This window comes from Apodemus sylvaticus, chromosome 13, assembly GCF_947179515.1.
Source record: "Apodemus sylvaticus chromosome 13, mApoSyl1.1, whole genome shotgun sequence".
In the NCBI taxonomy this organism is placed as follows: domain Eukaryota; kingdom Metazoa; phylum Chordata; class Mammalia; order Rodentia; family Muridae; genus Apodemus; species Apodemus sylvaticus.
This window is the reverse complement of record NC_067484.1, coordinates 95,503,944-95,528,464: the sequence shown is the minus strand read 5'-3', so window position 1 is coordinate 95,528,464 and position 24,521 is coordinate 95,503,944. Positions and strand designations below refer to the sequence as shown.

Here is a 24,521-nt window from a genome sequence, read left to right as displayed (position 1 = left end):
ACACAAAGGCCAAGATTTGGAAGTGACCAGTCAAAAGTCAAAAAACTCCCACCTATATAACCCTGAATCTATAGAGATGCAAAACATGGAGATCTGAAGATTATCCAAGATAAGCTTCAACACTGGTGCAAGTGCTCAGAGGCTGCAGAATCAAGGCATGGAAACCAGCAGAGATGGTGTTAGCAGATATATATGAAAGACTGAAAAAAAAAGGAAAAAAAAAAAAAAGACTGAAGCTGTCTTGCTTCTAACAAGGCGGCCACTCTAAAGGTTCAACAGAGACTTTCATTTAGCTGCCAAGCCTCTGACAACTTTCTATTAACTTCTCAGTCTTCCAACCAATGTAACCTATCATTTAAAACTCTAATAGTTTCTTTTTTTTCTTCTTGAGGTGGGTATTAGAGATGGAACCCTGGCCTTGAATATACTAGGTAAATGATCTTATCACTAAATAAAATTTTCAGAGATTAGCTCTGGGAATATGCCTCCACTTATTTGCCTAAAAAAAAAAAAAAAAAAAAAAAAAAAAAAGCCTGGAGAGGGTGGGCAAGGCTTACAAGGGAAGAATGGTGCTATACAGTCCCTGCAATAGCTATGAGGGCTGATCTATCTTGGCCTTCACTTATAGACATGAATACATAATGAAAAAGCACCAGTCTTTTTAAAGATCTATTTTAACTTATGTGTATGTGTGTTTGTGGGTGCCCAGAGGCCAGAAGAGCAGGAGTCATAGACAATTTTGAGTTGCCCAATATAAGTGCTGGGAACTAATTTATTCAACCAATGCTTTATACAAAGGGTCTAAGAAATGCTTATTGAATAAAAAAATGTAACTCTAACTGGGTTCTTATGGATAAGTCAATAAACTCCATCTCTTCTGTTCAGACTTTTGTATTTAGAACATAGGTCTTGTAGATGGTTATCAATAAAGTATATTTCCAAATTAATTTTCCAAATTTGCCTTTCTATAACCAAATTTCAATTATCTGTTGGCTAAAACAAAAAGATTGAAACCATCTTGGTAGTTATCATTATTCACAATTTCCATTGTCAAGATCCTGCAGTTAATTTTTTCCTTAATTCCCTGTATTCTTACTGGCTGTGAAAATTATCTTGCCATTATGTTAGTACTTATTATTTTGTATGTTAACTATAATTAGATTACTGTCATTCAGCTTCTCATTAGTCAAACTTTTCCAGTGAAAAGAGAGGCACAGAAGGTAATAATGATCATCGGTTTTGCATGGTATGCCTACAACCTGGATGCAGTGCCACTCATTTTCCAAGCAGCAATGGTTCCAGTATTACTCATGGGGCTTCAGTACAGTACAGTTCCAGGTAAAGATATTAGTAGTAAGTACGCTGGACATGGTGGCCCAACCCTGTAATCCCAGCAATTGGGAAGCCAGTAAGGCGAATTTCTGAGTTCAAGGCCAGCCTGGCCTACCTAGAGAGGTCCACGCTGGCCAGAGATACATAGGGAAACCCTGCTTCAAAATAATAGTAACAATAAAATAACTACTTATGAGTCTATCCGTCCACTTCATTCTTTACAACAGCTCTGTGAAACGAGTGTTACTTCCCAGAACTTCAGGGTCCATGGGCCACCGGGGTGTCAAGACAAACCTGACATCAGCCACCTCTCTTGCACTCAGACTTCCGGGAGGACCGCGGGGCGGGGCGGGGGAGGGGGGATTAAGTGCTGCTGCAGTGCTGCTGCTGCTTCTTCAAAGCAAGCCAATACTGTGCCTTCTCGCCAGCGCTACCTTCCGGCACCGCCCCTGAAGCGGCTTGCAGTCAGTCGCCCGCCAGGAAAAACAGCCTTGTCTGGGCGGAGCTTACACACTAAGCCGCTCCACTCCAAGCGTTGTTCCAGGGCACAGCCTATGAGTCACGTGACTGAGCCCGAGCGCATCTGAGATCCTCACCGCTGACCACTCTAGCCTAGTCTTCTTGTTGCTCCCAGCTTGACGTCATCACTGGGCGCTGCAGCACGGTGGTGGGCACGCGCAACCAAGAAGATGTCTCCGACGCCGGCGCTTTTCAGTTTGCCCGAGGCGCGGACGCGGTTTACGGTGAGCTGGGGGAGCTGAAGTCCGTGGTTCTAACCTGGCGCTATTCTTTCCCTTTCTCTCGCTGAAATTTTCCCAGGGATTGAAGGGTTTTCTGGCCTCTTCCGGGACTGACATTAAAGGAAAGGCGCACTGGGTACGCGTCTGTGGGTCCTCTGACCCTCCACTGGCCAGCCCCGAAACCCCTGGTCCTTACTGTCTTCTTCTTCGTCTTCTCTCTTTTTTTTTTTTTTTTTGGATTTCGGTTTTTTTCGAGACAGGGTTTCTCTGTACGTCCTGGCTGTCCTGGCACTCACTTTGTAGACCAAGCCGGCCTCGAACTCAGAAATCCGCCTGCCTCTGCCTCCCAGAGTGCTGGGATTACAGGCGTGCGCCACCACCTCCCGGCCCTTACGGTCTTCTTGCAGGCGAGCATGGAAAGCTCACCCACAGACTAGCTCAGTCAGCTTCAGCTCTTCTGTTAGCTGGGCGGAGCAGGTTTGTCTAGCAGGAGCCCTGAAGTCTGTTTCCCCCACCCTGCTTCCAATAGCTAATCTAGCAGCCAGTTTACCCCCCCTTTCGCCTTGCTCATTTCATCCAGAGGTGGATAAGGAACTCCTAATCGGGAAGAGGCAAACTGATCACCTTGGGAAGGGTTACCAACTGGAAAGAATTACTAGCTGCTGTTTCATTCTTGTCTGTTTGGAAAAGGGTTGTTGAGCATTCAGGATGGTGTTATGTGTCAGAATAACATTAAAAGTTAATTTTTTTTGTCTCTCGTGCATGAGCTAGAAACTAAGACACCTCTAACCCCTCAAAAAACAAAATTGAATTGACTGACTTTTCTCGTTTTTATGACTTTAAATCCATGGTCCTTTTTCTGTTGCCTATTACAGCAATATATGTGTGAAGAACACACTGTTACAAGCTATTGGGCCCATAATCACTATCATTTGTATTAAGATTACATGCATGTTTCCACTTAGGTATTTAAGTGTGTTTAGGTAGTTGTAATGATTCCAGAAGGAAAATTATGTGAGAGGACATTATATAGAGAGATTCTTCATAATCAGTAGATATATAAGAAAGGGAAATCTGTGATGCAGATGTCTAATTAGCTCTAATTGTAAGGCTAGTAACCGTAGAGTAATGTGGGGAGTGGGTCTTAAGGGAGCTACAACATTTCAAAACCAAACATGTAATTCAAGAACCAAATAAAGGTTTGGGGATTGGATTGTTATTTAGTTGAGGGTTTTGTTATGTAGCCCAGGCTACGCTGGAACTCAGAGAATTTAGGTTGACCTTAAATTGATGTTTCCCTAGTGCTGGTCGCAGGATGCCCCATCAAACTTAGTAAGATTTTAAAAAAAAAGCAGGAAACTTGGGTGGATATGAAGAAAGGAAAACCTGTGATGCAGATGTCTAATTAGCTCTTGCCAGGTTTCATGTGACAAGGATTAGGATCATTAAGTGGCATTAGAAATAAAAGTTAATAAAATTGACTGGCAGAAAATATTTCCCAGTTAAAAACATTTTTATATTTTAGTTAGACTTATAATTGATGAATGGTAAGTTTTCATAAACAGCAAAAGCTTTCTACTTAAATGTCATTTTTATTTTTGTAGAAATCTACCAGAGAAGCCTTGAATAACAAAAATATCAAGCCATTGTTGAATGCCTTCAGTCAGTTACCTGGCAGGTAAAGCGCACTGTCCATGAAAAAGGGACTTCATGAATGTTTGTGAACTATTTGTGAAATGAAGGTATTTTATGTTTTTAATAGTGAAAATGAAAAAAAATGTACCCTTGACCAAGCTTTCAGAGGTGTTCTGGAAGAAGAAATTGTAAGTATTTCCCCCCTTTATTTGTTAAAATTTGCTGGCCAGTTTATAAGTTCTGTTATTAAAATTTTCTTTATTATTAGAATGTATATTTAAACATGACGTTTTCTGAGCATGAGCATTCTGCCTTTTAGAAGCTGCACTGAGTCAGGATAGTCCTAATTTAGGCTCTTGATAGCTCAGGTACAGTTTAACGCTTTGATAATAAGAAAAGTTTTGACATTCAGTCTTAAAGAGCAAGAAGTAAAGACTGACTCAGGAAAATACCTCAGCGAGTCAAGGCACTTGCTACAGAGCTCCATGTCCTGACTTTGATCTCTAGAACCTAGATGTTAGAAGGAGAGGACTCCTACAAGTTGTCCTCTGACCTCCATGCACATACAGAACACACACAGGCATACAAAATACATTTCTAAAAATGTAGTTTTAAAAGTAGAGTCTTTGATATAGAAATGATGACACACTGTGTAAGTGGTCTAGTCCAAGGATGTTAAGCATAGAGCAAGGATTCCATGTCCTCATTTTCTTGTGGGATTTTCCTCAGCTATAAGCATACATAAATAACTAAGTCTTGTTTAACCCTGCTGAAAAAATTTAATTATGAAGAATCTAACTATTGCTTTTAGCAGGGATCCTGAATGAAAGAACAATTTTTAACATTTATTTTTGATTAAGCAGAAATTGGGTCCTGTGGTGGTAGATTCTCTTCTGATGGCCATAATAATAGTATCCCCACCCCCTGTGTTTTGTTTTTTGTTTTGTTTTTCAGATAATTCTGAGTCAGACCAATTGATCTTTTTTTCAGATTTAATCACTTCTCTGTTTTGAGGTGCTGAGAAAGTCACTTTTCTTAGGGTTACCTTTGTGCAGAAGGCCCTTGGCTAAGTCTGCAGTGTTAATATGGATTCAGTCCAGGCCCTGTTTTTGTCCTGCTGTTGACTTTTACCCACAGCCTTAGAACTTCTGTCCCCAATAAACTTATTACCTTAGTAATGCAGAAGTTAACGTTTCCCAAGTTGCATTTTGATTGACTCACTCTTTACTGCTTGATTTACTTCTGTAGTGTATATATTACTATTCATGGTTTTTCATCTTACAAAATAACTTTGTATAAGATGTTTTTATTCCTGTATGTATGACTGCTTAATTTCATTGAACTTATCTTTATTGTTAACAAATTTGTACAAATTCTTGCTTCTAAATAAAATTGTTTCTCTATTGGTAGATAAATCATTCAGCATGTGAGAACGTTTTAGCTATTATTTCTCTTGCTATTGGGGGAGTAACTGAAAGTAAGTATTTTTCTGTTTCTTTTAAAAGTTGTTTTATATCTTACCTGTTTCATTTAAGACTCTTGCCTTAGCCCTACCTCTGTCTGGTTTTGTTCATTCTTTATGTGTGATATTAAAGGCCAAACATAGGGCCTCATGCGTGCTATTCTACCACTGACCTACATTCACAGCCCCTGTTCATTGACTCCTACCTTTGCCAAGAATTTGTTCATACTTATTTCTCATCTCTGTTATGTCATATACATCTGCAATTTATATGTTTTTCAAGTGTTTTAATCATATACAAATACTTAGTGAGCATTTATTGTATGCATAGTCTAAGTTAGGATATGGATATTCAGTGTAAGAATCTAGTCGGTAATGGAGGACAGAAATGTGTGACTGTCTTACTGTGCTGTAAGTGCTATGGTTAAAGTGTGTTGAATATAATGAAGTGAAAGTGGCTGTCTAAATTAAAAATCTAAAGGAATCAGGAAGAATTTTAAAAAGGAAAATGAGTTGGAATCCATGACACATACCCAGCACTTGTAAGGCTGAATCAGGACAATCAGAAATTTGAGACAAAATAAGACAAAATAACAAAAAGAAGATCTGGCCTATAAATAGGAACATGAGGGATTAAGATTGCCAGAAATAGAGTAGGAAATATTATACAAAGGTCAAGTTCAGCATAGCTAGAAAATTGTATGATATGAGAATGGCAACAAGGAAACAAGATGTGGGATTAGTTTAAAGGCCAGTGCATCTCATACTGACAGACACCCTTAGAAGAGTAGGTACATTGCGGTAGACTGTTAGCAGAGATTAAAAAAACAGCAGTGGGATACTAGAAGATGACTCACTGGCTAAGATTAGTTGCTGCTCTTGTTAGAGGACCTATGTTCAGTTCCAGCATCTGTGACAGGTAGCTCATAACCTTTTAACTTCAGCTCCATAGGATGTGAAGTTCCTCTTTTGGCCTCTGCAGGCACCTGCACACATGGGTTGCACATACATATACTCAGGCACATACACATACATATATAATAAATCTTTTGTAAAAATTTATCAGTGCCAATATAAGATTGGTTTAAAAGACTTTAAACACAGAACATAGGCACATAGAGCCTATTTTCAGAAAGTGAAAATGAAAAGCAATTCATCAATATTTCTTAACCCTGTGATTAATTTAAGTAATATATGTGAAAATGACCTTTGAACCTGTTAAGTATCATTTGTATCACATTTTTTGTTTGTTTGTTTGTTTTTGGATTTGGGTTTTTCGAGACAGGGTTTCTCTGTATAGCCCTGGCTGTCCTGGAGCTCACTCTGTAAACCAGGCTGTCCTCGAACTCAGAAATCCGCCTGCCTCTGCCTTCCAGAGTACTGGGAGTACAGGCGTGCGCCACCACCGCCTGGCCACATATTCTTTTGATACTTTATTTACTAGAACACACAAGATAAAATGGTTTCCCAGTGTCAAAGTGGGCTGTTTGTAAATCTAACTTTCTAAATTTACTTATTAAACTTTTTTTGTTTTTTGTTTTTTTTTCGAGACAGGGTTTCTCTATGTAGCCCTGGCTATCCTGGAACTCACTCTGTAGACCAGACTGGCCTCGAACTCAGAAATCCTCCTGCCTCTGCCTCCCAAGTGCTGGGATTAAAGGTGTGCGCCGCCACCACCCAGCTACTTATTAAACTTTTACTTATTAAACTTTGTGTAAGCTGTTTATTAGTTCAGTTCATTCATTTATCCAGTATACTTAAATGAATGCCCCAAAAGTTTTCCTTGACCTGTTCCTCAGTTTATAGTGTGTGCTTAGTTCATTAATTTGCTATATTATTTACTTAAGATTGGTGATGGCTTTACTGGAAACTATGCCTAGAACTTTAGAAAAACAGGGACTTGTCTACTTAAGCTGCAAATAAACGCTTAAATACAATTTTCTGCAGGGGAAAGTCTTATTTTTGAAAGAGATTATTATTGCTACGTTATATTTTGTGTTTCCAGTTTGTCCATAAATTTGTTTAATTCAGCTTGACACATACTTATTGAACTTCTATTCAATGGCTGAAACATTCTTTACTAACATTGATTTTAGAGGCATATAGTAACTTTCACTTTATCGTCACTTTGTGATATAGCCTGTACATGGATTCTCTTTCTTGGGCTGGAAGGCAGTGTCACTAGCTCTTCATTGATTTATACCCCATTTGCAGGTGTTTGTACTGCGTCCACACCATTTGTGCTATTGGGAGATGTCTTGGACTGCCTGCCTTTGGATCAATGTGACACAATATTCACTTTTGTTGAAAAAAATGTTGCTACTTGGAAGTCAGTAAGTGCCTTGGTTTCCTTTCCTGATAATACTAGCTCTATAGAGATAGAATTCAGAAGATAGTTTTATTTGTAGTTTATTTGCAAATGATTCTAATATTGGTGATTGCCAAAACATTTGTCCCTGTGAAAGAATTATATACTATATAATAATACGAATCAGATGTAGAGAAAATTTTGAGGTACAAAACTTAATAAATAATTTGAAAGTCCATACTTTGAAGCAGGCATAGTATTATAAAGTTATGAGGTATAGGTAGGAAAGCTGTGTCCAAGCTAGCCTAGTCTACACAGGGAGAACCTGTCTCACAAAGAAGGCTGGGGATGGCTTAGCAATTTAGAGTACTTGTTACTCCGTTAGAGAACCTAGGTTTAATTCCCAGCACTCACACATGGTGACTTACTGTCATCCATAATGGTTCAGGGTGATCTGATGCTCTCTTGTAGCCTTTTTGCAGACACCATACATACATGTAGTACATACACATATATGCAGGAAAAACACTCATAAACAAATGTAAAACAAATTTTTAAAGATAAAGCAAACACATACACACACACACACTTCTCGATGTTTACAATGCTGTACTGTTATACATAGTCAAATGAAAATGCTTTGAAGTAAGTAAAAGTAGTGAAATAGACTCTTATACATTAGTGCTCTTTAGTAATTTAATTCCTATTTATTTATTGAAGGGAGTGGGCAACTTCCAAAGTATAGTAATAATTTTGGTCTTAATTTCAGAATACATTCTATTCTGCTGGCAAAAATTACCTACTGCGTATGTGCAATGGTAAGTAATTCAGTATTAAATTATTGCTTTTAAAACTGTAAATGTGACCAGAAGAATAGGTGGCTTATTATTTAACAATGAAGATGTCTTAAAAGTGGATTAGGATCTTTGTTTTTTAAGTTAATAGTCCTAGTTATTAAAACTCATCATTCACTTCCATTGATTTTTGTCCACAGAACTTTCTAACTTATAGTACTTTCTTTGACAATGACTGCTAGTTCCATTTTGAGAATCCTTGCTTTAGAAAAATCCTCGACAAATGGTTAAAAATTCATTATTTTTAGTTATAAATTAAAATTATAAAAATTTATACAATTATAAAAAACATAAAATAATCTCATCTGTGTTATCATTTCTGAACATTGTTAGATCTCCTCAGAAGATTGTCTAAATCTCAGAATACAGTTTTCTGTGGAAGAATTCAGCTCTTTTTGGCCAGGCTTTTTCCTCTATCTGAGAAATCAGGTAAGTTTCTATACATTATATTCTTTTTAAGGAAATCTCTCCCAGTTTTTATTGGAGTAAAATCTGTCATAATAAGAAAGCTTAAAATATTGAAAGCATAAAAAAATTGCTTTATTTTTCATGTAAATTCACCTGTTCTACCTATGATAGAATCTGTTTTTTCCTTTTATAAAGTTTTATTTTTCCTTTTTTAAATTTTTTATTCATTTATTTATTTTAATTTATTTACATTTCAAATGTTATCCCCTTAACCTGGTCACCCCCCTCTTGGAAACCCCCATCCCATCCTCCCTCCCCCTACTTCTATGAGGGTGTTCCTCCACCCACCCATCCACCCACTCCCGCCTTTCCTCCCTCGATTCCCCTACTCTGGGGCATCTGATATAATCTTAAATTCAAAGTTTATTAACAATGTGCTACTAAATCATAGTAATATATGTAGGTATGAACTATTCTGTCCATATTTAATTTTATAATATAAGCCTATTCTGTCTCCATTTTCTGTTATAGTAATTGCTGTTTAGTCATATTCCTTTAATTTTAGAATTTTTAAACAAAAAAATTGGTTTTTTATACATATGAGTATATACTGCATGTGTGTATGCATGCAATGCATATGTTGCCTGTGGAGCTGGCATTACAGATAGTTGTAAGCCACCTATGTAGTGGCTTTGTCCTTTGTAAGAGCAGCTGCCTGATTTCTCTCTCTAGCCCCTAGTTCATAATGTTTTATTATGAAATGTAATTCATTGCAAAGTATGTAACATAAATGTAATGATGAAGCAAATACTTGTAGAGCTATTGCTTGGCTCCAAAACTGGAGCTTTCCCTGTCTTTTATCTATTCAGATGTATTAGATTTTAGTATCTCTTTGATTTTGTTTTTCCCTGCCTTTAATATATTATTGTGATGATTGTATTAAAACATGATGTGCATACAATGGTGCATGCCTATAGTAATCTTATAGAATATGTTAATGGTCGATTTGTGTTCTTTTTGTCATGCTAGGTCTTAGTTAGGATTTCTAATGTTGCAATAAACACCATCATCAACAGTAACTTTGGGAGGGAAGGATTTATTTCAGCTTAAAACTCCATCACACTCCATCACTAAAAGAATTTAGGGCAAGAACTCAAGGCAGAAACATAAAGGCAGGAAATGACACAAACTATAGAGGAGTGCTGTTTACTGGCTTGCTGCTCCTTATGACTTGCTCATTTTGCCCTTTTTTCCCCTTGAGACAAGATCTCACTGTATAGTTCTGTCTGTCCTGGAACTCACTATGTAGACCAGGCTGGCCTTGAACTCACTGCTTCTGCCTCCTGAGTGCTAGTATTAAAAGCATGCACCACTACTATACCTAGCTCATCAGTTTACTTTCTTATATACTCTGATACTAGAGCAGCACAGCCAGCACAGCCCACAGTGCCACTCCCTGTCCCCCATTAACCACTAATTAAAAAGATGTCATATACTACAGGCCAATCTTTTTGTTTTGCTTTGTTTTGTTTGTTTTGGATTGTTGTTTTTTTGAGACAGGGTTTCTCTGTATAGCCCTGGCTGTCCTGGAACTCACTCTGTAGACTAGGCTGGCCTTGAAATCAGAAATTTGCCTGCCTCTGCCTCCTAGAGTGCTGGGATTACAGACATGTGCCATCACTGCCCAGCACTACAGGCCAGTCTTTTTTCTGTTTTGGTTTTGTTTTTTTGTTTTTTGTTTTTTGTTTTGTTTTGGGTTTTTGGATTTTTTTTTTTTTTTTCCGAGACAGGGTTTCTCTGTGTAGCCCTGGCTGTCCTGGAACTTAATCTATAGAGTTCCAGGCTGGCCTCGAACTCAGAAATCTACCTGCCTCTGCCTCCCAGAGTGCTGGGATTACAGGCGTGTGCCACCACCGCCCAGCCAGGCCAATCTTATAGAGGCATTTTCTCAATTGTGGTTCCCTCTTCTCAGATGGCTTTATATCAAACTAACACACCAAACACAACAGACAGAATTGTTGTCATACATGACATCTTTTTCATGAAATCTTAATTTCTCTTTAATCCTTGTTTGAATTCAGTGGCTTTAAAATGCTTGGTTGGTACTACATTTCATCTCATTTATAATAATCTTAATATTTTAGTCTCTCATTCTTTGTTATTTTTAAACTTTTTATAACTGTGTGTGTGTGTGTGTGTGTGTGTACATGTATATATACACAGATCAAAGGACAATCTATGGGGGTCAGTGCCCTCCTACCATGTGGGTTCTGGGAATTGAACTCGTGTTAAAAAGCTTAGCCATTTTATGGCCCTCATTTTGTGTTCTGGAGACGAATTAGATGTCTAACTTTTGAAGATAATTTTTTCACTTCTTTTAAGATGTTCTTGATTTTACTATGATGTGTGTATGTGTGAATTGCTTTTTACCTAATATTCTTTGGATTTGTTGACATTTTAAATTTGGATTCATGTCTTTTACCACTTTCTAAAAATTGTGATTATATCTTTACATTTTATAAATGCCTTTCTTTTTCTATTTTTGCATCTCCAATTATATATCATTTATTCTTTGACTGTATCCGTAATACAACCAACTTTATGCTTATCCCTGACTAGCTTACAAAATAAATGAGATTCATACTATGGTTATTTTATTTGGGTTTGACAATTACTGAGGGGGTGTGGGGGAAATAATCCCCAATCTTCTCTTCTAACTGCTGACCTTGCAATCTCCCCAGTGGTATATCCCATACTTGCTGTTTCTTTTGGCTACATGCTTATGGTCCATCTCCCCTAATAGAGGCATCCTCCTCTCCTTTTGTTCTTCCTCCTTTTCTTCCTGGCCTCTCCTCACTCCCCAGTCTTCTCCACCCCCAACCAGGTAACTCAAAACCCACCTACCTCTAATCCCTCTAGTAATTGACTGTAGCCAGTTTTATGTAGCCAGTTGTTTTAAATCAAGGAACAAGATTTGCAAAAGCTTGTAAACAAGAGAATTCACTTGCAGTCCTAGTCCTTGGATACAGAATTTACCATTACAATACATAGCAACAGACCAAACCTCAACAAGTATCTTGACTTTTATTCTACCTACTTGCCTTTTATTATTACCTGCTGAATATCAATCTGTCTCTTTTTATTACACTCTGAATAATTTGATGTGGATCTCATTTCTGGAAGGTCTTTTCACTTTTTAGCTTTTTACTCCCTGTTTATATTTTGAACTTTGCTTTCTAGATTTAAAATATGGTGAGCATTTCTTGTCTACAGCTGATCATTTCAGTGTGTTATATTTTTGTGATATCTTTTTTGGTTTTTGGTTTTAACTTAGAATGTCTTGTTTTTCTGATAACTGATATTTTTTGAGAAAAATAGTTTTGAGTCCCAGGATGGATACTTTTCTTGAGAGAGGGTTTTCATTGCTTGTTTATGGTGCCTCTAAGCTCAGGGCTTTCATCATCCAGAAAATTTGGCACCAGGCTACAATTTTTCGCTGTTGTTTAAATATGTAGATTTGAAGATGGCTTGATAAGAGATTTCTCCATTTATTAGATTTTTCTCCTTTTTTGGCCCCAAAAGCTACTAATAGAACAACTGAATTTCACAACTAATCTCTGTGACAGGAATTATAAAGGTAGTATAGATATCTGAACACCACTATGTAATATCACTAGTGACTAACTCTAATACAGTTATTAACACTAAGAAATCCCTTGCTACAGTACTTGTTGCCAACTGGAGCCATTAGAATTTCATCAGCTTGATCACTTTCCCTTTTCTATTCCAGGATCCACGTTACATTTCATCTTCGTATTACCTAGTCTCTCCAGTCACAGTCCCTTAGTCTTTCTTTTGTGACTTGACACATAGGAATTAAAGTTAGGCTTTGAAGAACTCAGAGGGAACTGATGTACCTTCTCAAAGCATCACTTTGAAGCTGATGTTGGCATGTCTTGTTCTGGCAGTGCTGTTATCACTCATTGCTTAGTTAAGATGGTATTTTTCCCTTTGTGATCTGGAATGCTTATGAGGAGAGATGATATTTTGAGATAATACACAGATACTTCTTTTTAAGCTTTGTTTGCTAATATCTATCATTGGATTTTTTAAATTTTATTTATTTAGTTAGTTAGTTATTTTGGTTTTTTGGTTTTTTGAGACAGGGTTTCTTTGTATAGTCCTGGCTGTCCTGGAACTCACTCTATAGACCAGGCTGGACTCGAACTCAGAAATCTGCCTGCCTCTGCCTCCCAAGTGCTGGGATTAATGGCATGCACCACCACTACCCAGCCCATCAATGGATCTTGCCTGATGTGAATATTACTAGGGCATCATGGCAATTTTCTCACTTTTTCTATGGTTATTAACAGAGATCCTTCCATAAGGGAAAGCTGTCTTCTCGCTGGCATGTTAGTTTAGTTACCTCTTTCCAAATGAACTGTGGGTATTTTATTCCATGGATTATAATGTCATATTGGCCAGACCTCCCCAGCAACAGTTTTCAGCCCCCATACCCTAGTAATGAAATGTCCCTAGAAATGGAATGAGATAAAGGTCACCTACCCTGGAATCCCCTAATGTATTTTAAATCAGGCCTGCTAGCTCATTTGGTTGTCTCTCTATCTTGTTAATGGAAGACATCAACATGCTAGACTTCAGCAGAATAAAACACTGTTTGAGTTTACATACTATTTGAGTCCAGGATGTCATTCTTCAGCAAATCACAGTGTTTGTGTTTCTGCCACTCAGAGCTCTTTCAGATTTTCTTAGTATAGATTATCCAGGCTCATCTCTTTCTTCCTTTCCCAGCCTTGGAGTCACCCATTTTTCCAAAGAACCTTTTATTTCAGAATGGTAGTTAAAGCCAAGATCTGGACCCTAAATAAAAGCCAGGATCTGAACCTAAGATACACTTATTGTTTCTAGACACTCTCAGCAGGCAGAACAAGGAAAGCTAAATAATTTGGTCATCTTTATAATATTTTAGTTCATTATATTCTCTCAAACTGAAATAAATGCTTTAGCAAAATTCTAAATACTATATATTCTATAGATTTTGTTTTGAGTTTTGTGAATAAAAAGGACTAACTCAGCCTGGTATAAGTAGCACATGCCTATTTCTAGCGCTCAAGAAACTCAGAGGCAGAAAACTGACAGTACATTTGCATGAAAATCTCTTTTCCATAGGTCTTAATTTGCAGAGTCAGTTTAACCTGGAAAACGTCACTGTTTTTAATACAAATGAGCAGGAGAGCACCCTGGGTCAGAAGGTAAGGCTAATAAACCTTCTTACAGAGCTTACTTAGAAGTTTTAGTTAATTGATATAAAAAAGGTCTTTAAATCACCAAAGATTTAAAGACCTTTAACTTCATTTAAAAAATTTTATGCTGGGCAGTGGTGGCACACACCTTTAGTCCCAGCACTTGGGAGGCAGAGGCAGGCAGATTTCTGAGTTCGAGGTCAGCCTGGTCTACAGAGTGAGTTCCAGGACAGCCAGGGCTGTCAGAGAAACCCTGTCTCAAAAAAATAAATAAATAAATAAATAAAAATAAAAACAAAAACAAAATTATTAGTTTGTGTGTACATATGTACGTGGGTAGGGGACACATGGATATCAGAAGACAACTCTGTGAAATTGGTCCTACCCTTCTTCCTCTATATGACTCTCAAGGATTAGATTTGGGTAACTAGGCTTGCACAACAGATGAATTTACCTGCTGAGAGATCTTGTTTGGCCCTTCATTTTTAATATATTAAAGTAATATGCATTATGTGTAAAAATTTCAAACAGTATTTAGAGTACAAAGGATATTACTGTAATTAAAATTAGATTATGTTGTTATTGAGTAGCTTGTCCTCTGTTAAAGTGGATGTTAGAGACATGCTCAGAGCCAGGCAGTGGTGGTGCACGCCTTTAATCCCAGCATTTGGGAGGCAGAGGCAGGTGGATTTCTGAGTTCGAGGCCAGCCTGTCTACAGACTGAGATCCAGGACAGCCAGGGCTACACAGAGCAAACCCTGTCTCGAAAAACCAAAATAAATGAATGAATGAATGAATGAATGAATGAATGAATGAATAAATAAATAAATAAATAAGAGAGAGAGAGAGAGAGAGAGAGAGAGAGAGAGAGAGAGAGGGAGGGAGGGAGAAGTGCTCAGTTCTTTCATGGTCATAACCATAAGGTAATTACAGAAGGAAAGTGGTTTCTACTTTGAACGTTATTTATGGTTTTTACATGTTTTCTGTAAGTGCGTATTATTTCTATAACAGCTCCTAATATTCTCCATCTAATCTTATAAGACTTTTTTTGAGTACTTGTACAAGGTAATGTTATTTTTCCCAAATAAGATGATATACTATATAAAGTTCTTAAGTTCATTTTCTTTTTTAAACTGATATGTTTCAGTTTAATTACAGATTAGATTCCAGAATGGATGTACCATAATTTCTCATCAGCAGACATTTAAATCATCTGTTTTGTTTTGTTTTTTAATTTTAAGCCAGAGTCTCACATAACCCAAGCTGCTCTCGAACTCACTGTATAGTTGGAGATGACCTTGTGCTCTTGATCCTCCTGCCTTCATCTCCCAATGCTGGCTTGTGTTACCCTGCCCAGCTCAAATAGTACGTAGTAGTAAGAAATTGTTAACATTACAGTGAATTGTGTGTATGATTACTAACCCATACATGTATCTCCTTAAGATAAATGAAATTGCTTAGTCAAAGTATACATGCATTTCAGATTTTGTTATTACTTCTCAGAAAAAGTACATCCATATGTATTACTGCCAGTGACAAGGGAAGACTACCTGTGCATTTTTCTGTGGCATTAACACCCACATTAGCTTCTATCCTTTAGAAGTAGGTAGTGGTAGTAATAGTAGTAGTATACTATTTATTTCAGTGATGAAAAAAATATTTGGAAAATAAGGTACATCTTGTGCCTTTATATACCTGGCCATGTGTCTTAGTCAGGGTTTCTATTCCTGCACAAACATCATGACCAAGAAGCAAGTTGGGGAGGAAAGGGTTTATTCAGCTTACACTTTCTACATTGTTGTTGATCACCAAAGGAAGTCAGAACTGGAACTCAAGCAGGTCAGGAAGCAGGAGCTGATGCAGAGGCCATGGAGGGATGTTACTTACTGGCTTGCTCAGCTTGCTTTCTCATAGAATCCAAGACTACCAGCCCAGGGATAGCACCACCCACAATGGGCCCTCCCCCCTTGATCACTAATTGAGAAAATGCCTTACAGCTGCATCTCATGGAGGCATTTCCTCAACTGAAGCTTCTTTCTCTGTGATAACTCCAGCCTGTATCAAGTTGACATGCAAAACCAGCCAGTACTCCATGTTATATTATTATCATACTACTCTTGGTTTCCTGTCACCCCCAAACCAAAATACCCGTTGCCTTAAAGACTATAGGTCTGAACAATTACTGTAACTAGGCTTCAATAATAATAATAATAATAATAATAATAATAATAATAACAACAACTAGGCTTCAATAATAATAATAAATAATAACAACAACAACTGGGTAGCAATATAGAAATTATTTAATCTATATAACATTGTGATCTTTTGCTTAATGACCACTTCATAACAGAATGGGTTTTGTTTTGTTTTATTCAGCATACTGAGGATAGAGAGGAAGGGATGGATGTAGAAGAAGGTGAAATGGGAGATGATGAAGCCCCAACAACTTGGTAAGTTTTTAGAGCTTAAGATTTCCTGATTTACAAAGGTAACCCTTTAATGAGATATCAAATACTGGAATGAAGATACAGACAAGGAAGGGAAAAGTTGTGCTTATAGGATTTTCTTATATATACCCTTCATGTGTGTTAAATAAAATAATAAATCCTGAATCACTAGTAGGCTGTAACAGTTGTCTTCTAAATTATGTACAAATACTTAACTGTTTGAGCAGCCCATCTTACACATACCCTAACCATGGCAACCTTAGCCCCTCTCTTCTCCCTTCCATTAGACTATGGTCCTGGTACTCGTGATAAGTGTACTGACTTAATGACATGCAAAGAATTAGAAACCTCCCTTTCTCTTTTTCGAGACAGGGTTTCTCTGTATAACCCTGGCTGTCCTGGAACTCACTCTGTAGACCAGGCTGGCCTCAAACTCAGAAATCCCCCTGCCTCTGCCTCCCAGAATGCTGGTATTACAGGGTTACGCCACCACTGCCCGGCTCCTTTCTCTTTTCTTATCACTCTTTTCTTACTCTGAATTCTGAGCCTTTGTTGCAGGTAATCTCTTCATAGTGCTGGTTTAGAAGCAGTGATGAGAAGGGGGACCAGGAAACCAAAGTCTTCCTGGGATGTCAGAATAGTACTCTTCCGTGTCTGAAACAATAGGCAATACTGTCATTGTAAATGAAAGAATTTTTGTAATTGCTGCCCAGAAATCAAAAAGGGGGAGGTATTTCTAATATCCCAGATTTCAAATTTGATCATATATTCACATAAGAAACATTTAGGGAACTGGAGAGATGACTCAGCAGGTAAGAGCACCAAATGTTCTTCCAAAGGTCATGAGTTCAAATCCCAGCACGCACATGGTGGCTTACAAAAAAAGAGATCTGACACCCTCTTCTGATGTCTGAAGACAGTGTACTTACATAAAATAAACAAATAAATCTTTAAAAAAAAAGAAAAAGAAACATTTGTAAGTGATGTATTCCCCGATTTAACTCTAGTGCTTTCTTGCTAGTCATATGACCTTAAACAAGTGGTTTCCTACAACTGAGTTGTGGTTCCTTTAAAATGTATCAGTATCACCTTCTCACTCTGGTTGTTAAAAGGATTCAGAAAGATGATTAAAAAGTTGTCTACTAAGGCACTTGGTACTTTTCATTGTAGTTGCTGGTGAAACATACAGTGGAAAACATAAAGCACACAGAAAACTATCTCTTCATTTTCTAGTCATTTTCTAACCATTATTCATTATTCTAGTTGTGGTTACTCTCTTTATAGAGACCGATTTGTTTATATCATGGATAAAATGAACCATTAGAGTCTGTCTGTGCAACACTGGGCAAAAGTATTAGGCACTAAGACAATGAGTTATCTGAAGTGTTAATAGAATCTCAGAATACTCTGCTAGCTAGTTACTGCTTAGGTCTATTGTTATGAGACCATAAACTAATCCAAAGGGCTGGCAAAGATGGCCCATGAGTAAAGGTGCCTACTACCAACTCTGACAACCTGACTTTGATCCTCAGGACACACATGGTGGAGAGAACTAACTTCTACAAGTTGTCCAAGGACCCCTCTGTTCATCATATGGCACACACATGTACCATAATATCTATGTACACCTGTACATACACACTAAACAAATAAATATATAAATAGAAAACTAAATAAACTCAACTACAGGAATACTGTTTAAATAGGATCAAGCACTTGGCTATCTTTGTCTGTTGTAAATAATTTTATGAATAGAGGAAGAAAGTGTAAGGAGAATTATAATTCTTCACAAGTAACTGAGTTACCAGTTAGTCTTAAGTGAATTTAGCTGTTGGATAGTTCAGAGTACTTGTTCTTAAAGAGAACCCAGGTTTGGTTCCCAGCACCCACATGGTGGCTTACAACTTTATAATACTCCGGTTCTAAGGGAAGCCGATGCCCTTTTCTGACCTCATAGTACATATACATATATACATGCAAAACTGTCATACTATTAAAATTAATAAACCTAAAATAAAAGAACTGAATTTATGGCTGGACTTGGTGCACATACCTTTAATCCCAGCCTTTGGGAGCTAAAGCAAGTTGATCTTTATGAGTTTAAGGCCAGCTTGGTCTACATTGCAAGTATCAGGTCAGCCGCTAAACAGATCCTGCCTCAAAAATAAACATAATGACCACCACCACAACATAAACTGGATTACAAAGCATAATATGTTATAAATATATAATATGGAGTCTAGTTTAGATTTGAATCAAATAATAAACATTTTGTTTGCTTTTCTTTTTGTGTTTTTTTCCCTGGAACTCTTAGCTACAAACATGTGTGAGCCACCATGTGGTTGCTGGGAATTGAACCCAGGTCCTCTGGAAAAGCAGCCCATGCTTTTAACATCTGAGCTACCTCTACAGCCCCTAAGTAAACATTTTTGTCTTAAAATTCATGTATAAGATTCTATAAAATTTTTCGTTGGACCAGGAATGTTAATGTAAACCTGTGATCACAGAACCTGAGAGGATTAGGCTAGAGGACTCCCTTGAATTTAAGGGCACCTTGGGTAATGCAGTAAAACAATATCTCAAAATAATGACACCAAAAATGTTGAACATTTTTTTTGAAAAACCGTTTTTGAAACATTTCAGTTTAAGATTCTATTGTTTTGTTTTTCATGTTATGATGGATATTCCTTTGTTGACCATACTGTTCTTAAAATTCTAAGCTCAAGAGACTTTCCTGCCTCATACCCAAATGTCTGAATTTGACTGCATTTTACTTCAGACATTCTATTTTAGATAGTAATTCTTACCTCTTAACTAGTTATTGCTTACAAATGTAATAAGTTGGGCCTACTGGTAAAGGCCCATAATTCTAGCTCCTGGAGAGGCTGAGATAGGAAGAGCCAAGATTCAGAGTATGCCAGATCCTATTTAAACAACTACCCTTTAGATGAGTTTATGTACTTTTACATTTGTAAATTTATTTGTTTAGTGTGTATGTACATGCATGTGCCAGAACACAAAAGCAAAGAACTGATTTGTGGAAGTCAGTTCTCTTTTTCCATTATGTGAGTGGAAAGATAGCAAAAACCTGTCTTTAAAAAAAAAAGCGGGGGGGGGGGGGGGTGTGGAGCATGCCTTTCATCCCAGCAAAGGAAGGCAAGGCAGGTGGATCTCTATGAGTTCAAGACCCCAGGATTATAAAGAGAAACTCTGTCTCAAAAAACAAAACAAAACAGAACAAAAAAACAAATGAGGCAAAGGATGCAGCTCAGTAGTTGAGTACTTGCCTATCATGCATGAAATCCTGGCCTCAGTCCTCTGTTCCATAACGTTGTGTGCATGAGTGCATGCATGGGTGCATGCATGCGTTACATACCTTGTGTGGGTGAATAGGAAATCTTTAAGTTTTTAAAGAAATAGTACATGAGACAGTAAATTGGTATTCAGCGTGTAGACTCTTTCAAGGTTTTGAAGAGCTGGAGGTATAGCTCAGTGAAGCTCTTACCTGGCAAACACAAACCCTAAATTCAATCCTCAACACCAAAAAAAAAACCAATTCATTTAGCCATGAAAGGATATATCCAGCAAAGGGGAATAACCATCAAGTGGGAGAGATTTTAGTGTCTCAGCTATAAAAGTATGTTGATACTGCGTGAAAATTTACTCTAGAAAGGGGGCATATTTCAGTGGCAAAGTATTTGCTGAGTTTGATCCCCACATCACCACAGGAAATAGATGAAACTGATTCTGTAAAGCACCTCACCACCAAGCCAGTTAAAGAAGGTTGGAAATAAGGAGAAAAAATTGTGGCGACCTAAGTTTGAACCCTCAGAACCCAAGTAGAACCAGGCATTGTAGCATGCATCTGTACTTCCAGAGCTCCTACAAGAGAATAACTGGAAGTTCACAGACCAGCTAACCTTGTGTACACTGCAGCAAATAACAGAGACTCTGCTTTGAAGAAAGTGGAAAGCAAAGACCTACACCCAACATGTTGTCTTCCAGTGTCCACACATGTAGCTGCACTCACACAAGGACAACATACATCATAAACACATATACACATGCACACACAAAAATAGCTAAAAACAAAAGATCCTTTTTAAAAAAGGATTTGTTTTTATTTATATGTATGTGTGTCTCTCTGTAGATATGAGTGCAGGTGCCTCTGGAGGCTAGAGAGGCATCCAGTCCCCTACAACTGAAGTTGCATGCAGTTTTTAGCTGCCTTGTGTGCCTAATGTAGCTGCCTAGCTGAGCTCCAGTCCTCTACAAGACACTAAGGGCTGTTAACCGCTGAACCATCTCTCCACCCTTTAAATAAACAAAATATTATTATTGGTGTCAAACATTAAATTATATTTAGATCTTCTAGTTACTGAGACAAAGATGAGCATATAAATGGGTGAATGATTTTCTCTGCCAGAGATCGATCTATCTTGCTTGCTTGCTTGCTTGCTTGCTTGCTTTGCTTTGCTTTGCTTTGTTTTATTTTTCTTTTCTTTAGGAAGAATCCCCTTGTCTTACATAGTATCATAGCCCAATCAGAAGTTGAATCAATAATCATAATGGAGAAAAGGCCTGCTTTTGTGATGCTAGCTTGATTTGTTCCTTACATATTTGTCTTGTACTAGCATTTCCTAGAGTAGTGGGTAGATCAGCATTATATATTTTACATTGGTTTAAGTTTAGAAAGAGGCATTCCAGGATAGTATTTACTCATGGGTAGCCTAGGAACTCATTTTTTCTGACTTTGTTTTTCAGCATATGTTTGTCCTTTTCCCTGTAGTGCAATAAAACATGGCCCACACAGTGTACATATGACTTCTTCCAACTAATTTCACAACCCTTCAGACTGTTTCTAAAAGTTTATGTCATTATTTGTTTTAAAGAAATATATACTTTTTAGGGGATAGAAACCTTTTAAGAGCTTCTGAAAAAGTATTGTGGCCCGGGGGAAAACATTTATATGTCTGTCAAATAATTTAAGTGATTTAATACAATATTTATTTTATAGTTCTATTCCAATTGATTACAACCTGTATAGAAAATTCTGGTCACTTCAGGATTACTTCAGGAACCCAGTACAGTGCTATGAGAAGATTTCTTGGAAAACTTTTCTCAAGGTGAGTCACAGATCTCTGAAGCTGATACTTCTCAGACAATGGCATAGGTAGACTTTATCTTGTTCAAATACTTTTCATTATAGAACTCTCCCTCTGATGGTTTTATACCTATTATATAATATACAGAAACTAAATTGTGAATTAATTCTTAGCCACTGATTTTTGTAGTAAAGTTTTTAAGTGGCTTTAGGTTTAAAAGTTAGTAGTTAAAGCCTCGAGGGTTTATTTTTCATAGTAATTGCTGTCAACATAAAGTGATGATTGTTTTTCAGGATGTCTTCTCTATTTAAAGTATTTTTGAAGAGCACACACCAAGATTTATTGAGAGGTATGGAGCAGAGCTCACAGAAGGGAGAGAGCTTGATAGAAGTTGCCATGCCCAACTGTTGTTTTAGTCTAGTTGTCCTATTAAAACAGAGTTCATAAAACTATAGCCCCAAACCTATTCAGTCTGCTTTGTAAAGAGGTTTGTTGGACTACAGCCATGAAGGTTTGTTTATCTGTGGTTTTCTACAGTGTGGTGACAGGTTGAACATTTGGAACTGACATCATACAATGCCACAAAGCCCAGAAACTCTGCACCTTTACAAAACATTTGCCAACCCTGACTTAGAACCCCATATATGTCTTGTAGACATGGAAGACTGTGATTTACATAAAAAACATAGATAGTTTTTAAAGCAACGTAAGTGTTATGTGTTAATTTATCTTAGAGGAATTGCACCTGCCAAATTGAGATTAAAATAGTGAGATAAGGGAGTTTCTTAGTTGAATTGCCATCTTACTGATTTGTTCATCTTAGCACATAAAATAGCTTTGAGCCGGGCAGTGGTGGCGCACGCCTGTAATCCCAGCACTCTGGGAGGCAGAGGCAGGTAGATTTCTGAGTTCAAGGCCAGTCTGGTCTACAGAGTGAGTTCCAAGATAGCCAGGGCTAGACAGAGAAAACCTGTCTTGAAAAAAACAAACCTAAAATAGCTTTGAGGTTTCCATAGCTGGTTAAACAATTGATTTTACTGCTAAGTTTTTTAAAGTTCTTTAACATGAATTTTAGCATTTTAACCCCATTCCTTTTTATCACCACCACTCCAAAACCTTCCTTCCCAGCAAGTTCTCTTCCTTCTTTCATGTCTTCTTTCTGCATCTCATCCAACTAAGTTTAATTAGATTTGCTTGCAGCTTGCATGCATGTGGGAAGAGTTACTTACTGGAGTGTAGCAGTGAATTATTGGCAATACCCTGAAGAAAGTGATCTGCTCTCCCCAACAACCATTAGCTGCCAGCAGACTGCAGGGAGAAGGGGGCTTAAGGGTTCTTCCCCAATCCATGATCAAGTACTGAAGGCCCAATCTTGTACAGTTCCTGTGCAGGTAACCACAGCTGCAATGAGGCTTTGAGTACAATAGCTGTATCCTATCCAGAAGGCAGCTTTTTGCTGCATTTCTCACCTAGTCCTCTAACCTTCACATCTTTCAGCTCCTTCTTCTTTCACGTTCTCTGCACTCAGTACTGATGACATATATGTTCTCCTTAGGACTTGAGCTCTCCACTGTCACTCAAACATTTCGGCCACTTCCATCTGCTGTTGCAGTAGGAGGATTCTCTGATGAAATCCAAGACCAGCATTAGTTTGTTCATATAAACAGGGTCTTTAGAGTGCAATGACATCATAACCACCTAGCAAAACAATTCACTGGTAAATTTTTATAAACAATCAGCTCTTCATATCAGTAGTTTCTAGGACATCAGTCATCCATAGATTGAAAATATTTGGAAAATTTGTGCTTATACTGACTACATGCAAACTGATTTCTTATAAAAAGTATCTTCATAGCATTTACATTGTATTAGATACTACTTGTATGAGATGATATAGTGAATTATATAGGAGGGTATGATAGATACTATGCCATAAATGAGACATTTCTGTAGCTTAAGTTTTTTTTATCCCAGTGACAAGAATTGAGCAGATACCCAAGGGAGATGATTTTGCTATCAAAACATATCTTTTTCTGTTTGCTGCAAAAGTCTTATAGTTCTTGAGGAATAGTGTTTATTCCTGCTTTTAAATATTATAAAATCTCATTCAGAAGTGCTTCCCTCCCCCGTGTTGCTGTTAGAATTTTTTATGCCTTTTTGAAAATATGCCTTACATTATACATATTAATGGGGAGTAAATTCTAAAGTATTTGGTACAGAAAATCACTGAATGAATTTTTCATAACAATGTCAAAGGAAATTCCTTTTTCTTCTTTGCAGTATTCTGAAGAAGTTTTAGCTGTTTTTAAAAGTTATAAATTAGATGATACTCAAGCCTCCAGGAAAAAGATGGAAGAATTGAAAACCGGAGGAGAACATGTATACTTTGCAAAGTTTTTAACAAGTGAGAAGGTATGAGGCTTCTTTTCACTAAGTATGAGGCATTTTGTCCTAAACGTGCAGAATCTGTTCATGTTCAGTAAAATTGCTTTTTACTTTTGGTTATAACCAAGATTGGTTTTAGTTTGAGATTCCCGTTTCTTACTTGGACAAGACTAAGTAACAAAGTTTTTCTTCATTATGTTACTTTAGAAGACTTACTTTAGAACTAATGTACCTAATTACTTTGAAGTGTATATATTTTAAATTTTAAGTTAGGATTTAATTTGTGTTTATAAAAATATTTTGCAATTCATTTATTATATAGTGAAAAATAAGGGGCTTTAAAATTTCCTGTTGATTTTCTATGCATTTCAGTGAGTTTTGTTCGAAGTGGAACATTGAATTTATGTTTTGACTTGCTCCTTTTGCTGAAAACATAGGAATGACAAGTATAAAGAGAACACCAAAAATAAAGCTATGCTTCCAGAAATAAATATCTTCATTGATCAGAAAGAGCACATTATGCCCAGTGGTAGTGATGCATGCCTTTAATCCCAGGATTTGGGAGACAGAAACAGGCG

At 37.3% G+C, this 24,521-nt stretch overlaps 1 protein-coding gene across 1 annotated transcript in view; it reads left to right on the top strand.

Moving 5' to 3' along the window:
* The first annotated feature begins 1,849 nt into the window (after window positions 1-1,849).
* Thoc1 (THO complex subunit 1) overlaps window positions 1,850-24,521 on the top strand; it is a 38,702-nt gene continuing 16,030 nt past the window's right edge. The window contains 11 exon segments of the mRNA XM_052156095.1: window positions 1,850-2,075; window positions 3,677-3,750; window positions 3,835-3,895; window positions 5,118-5,184; window positions 7,384-7,502; window positions 8,247-8,295; window positions 8,665-8,760; window positions 13,930-14,012; window positions 16,383-16,456; window positions 21,471-21,579; window positions 23,839-23,970. Coding sequence (XP_052012055.1) covers window positions 2,022-2,075; window positions 3,677-3,750; window positions 3,835-3,895; window positions 5,118-5,184; window positions 7,384-7,502; window positions 8,247-8,295; window positions 8,665-8,760; window positions 13,930-14,012; window positions 16,383-16,456; window positions 21,471-21,579; window positions 23,839-23,970 — 918 coding nt within the window. The 5' untranslated portion in view covers window positions 1,850-2,021.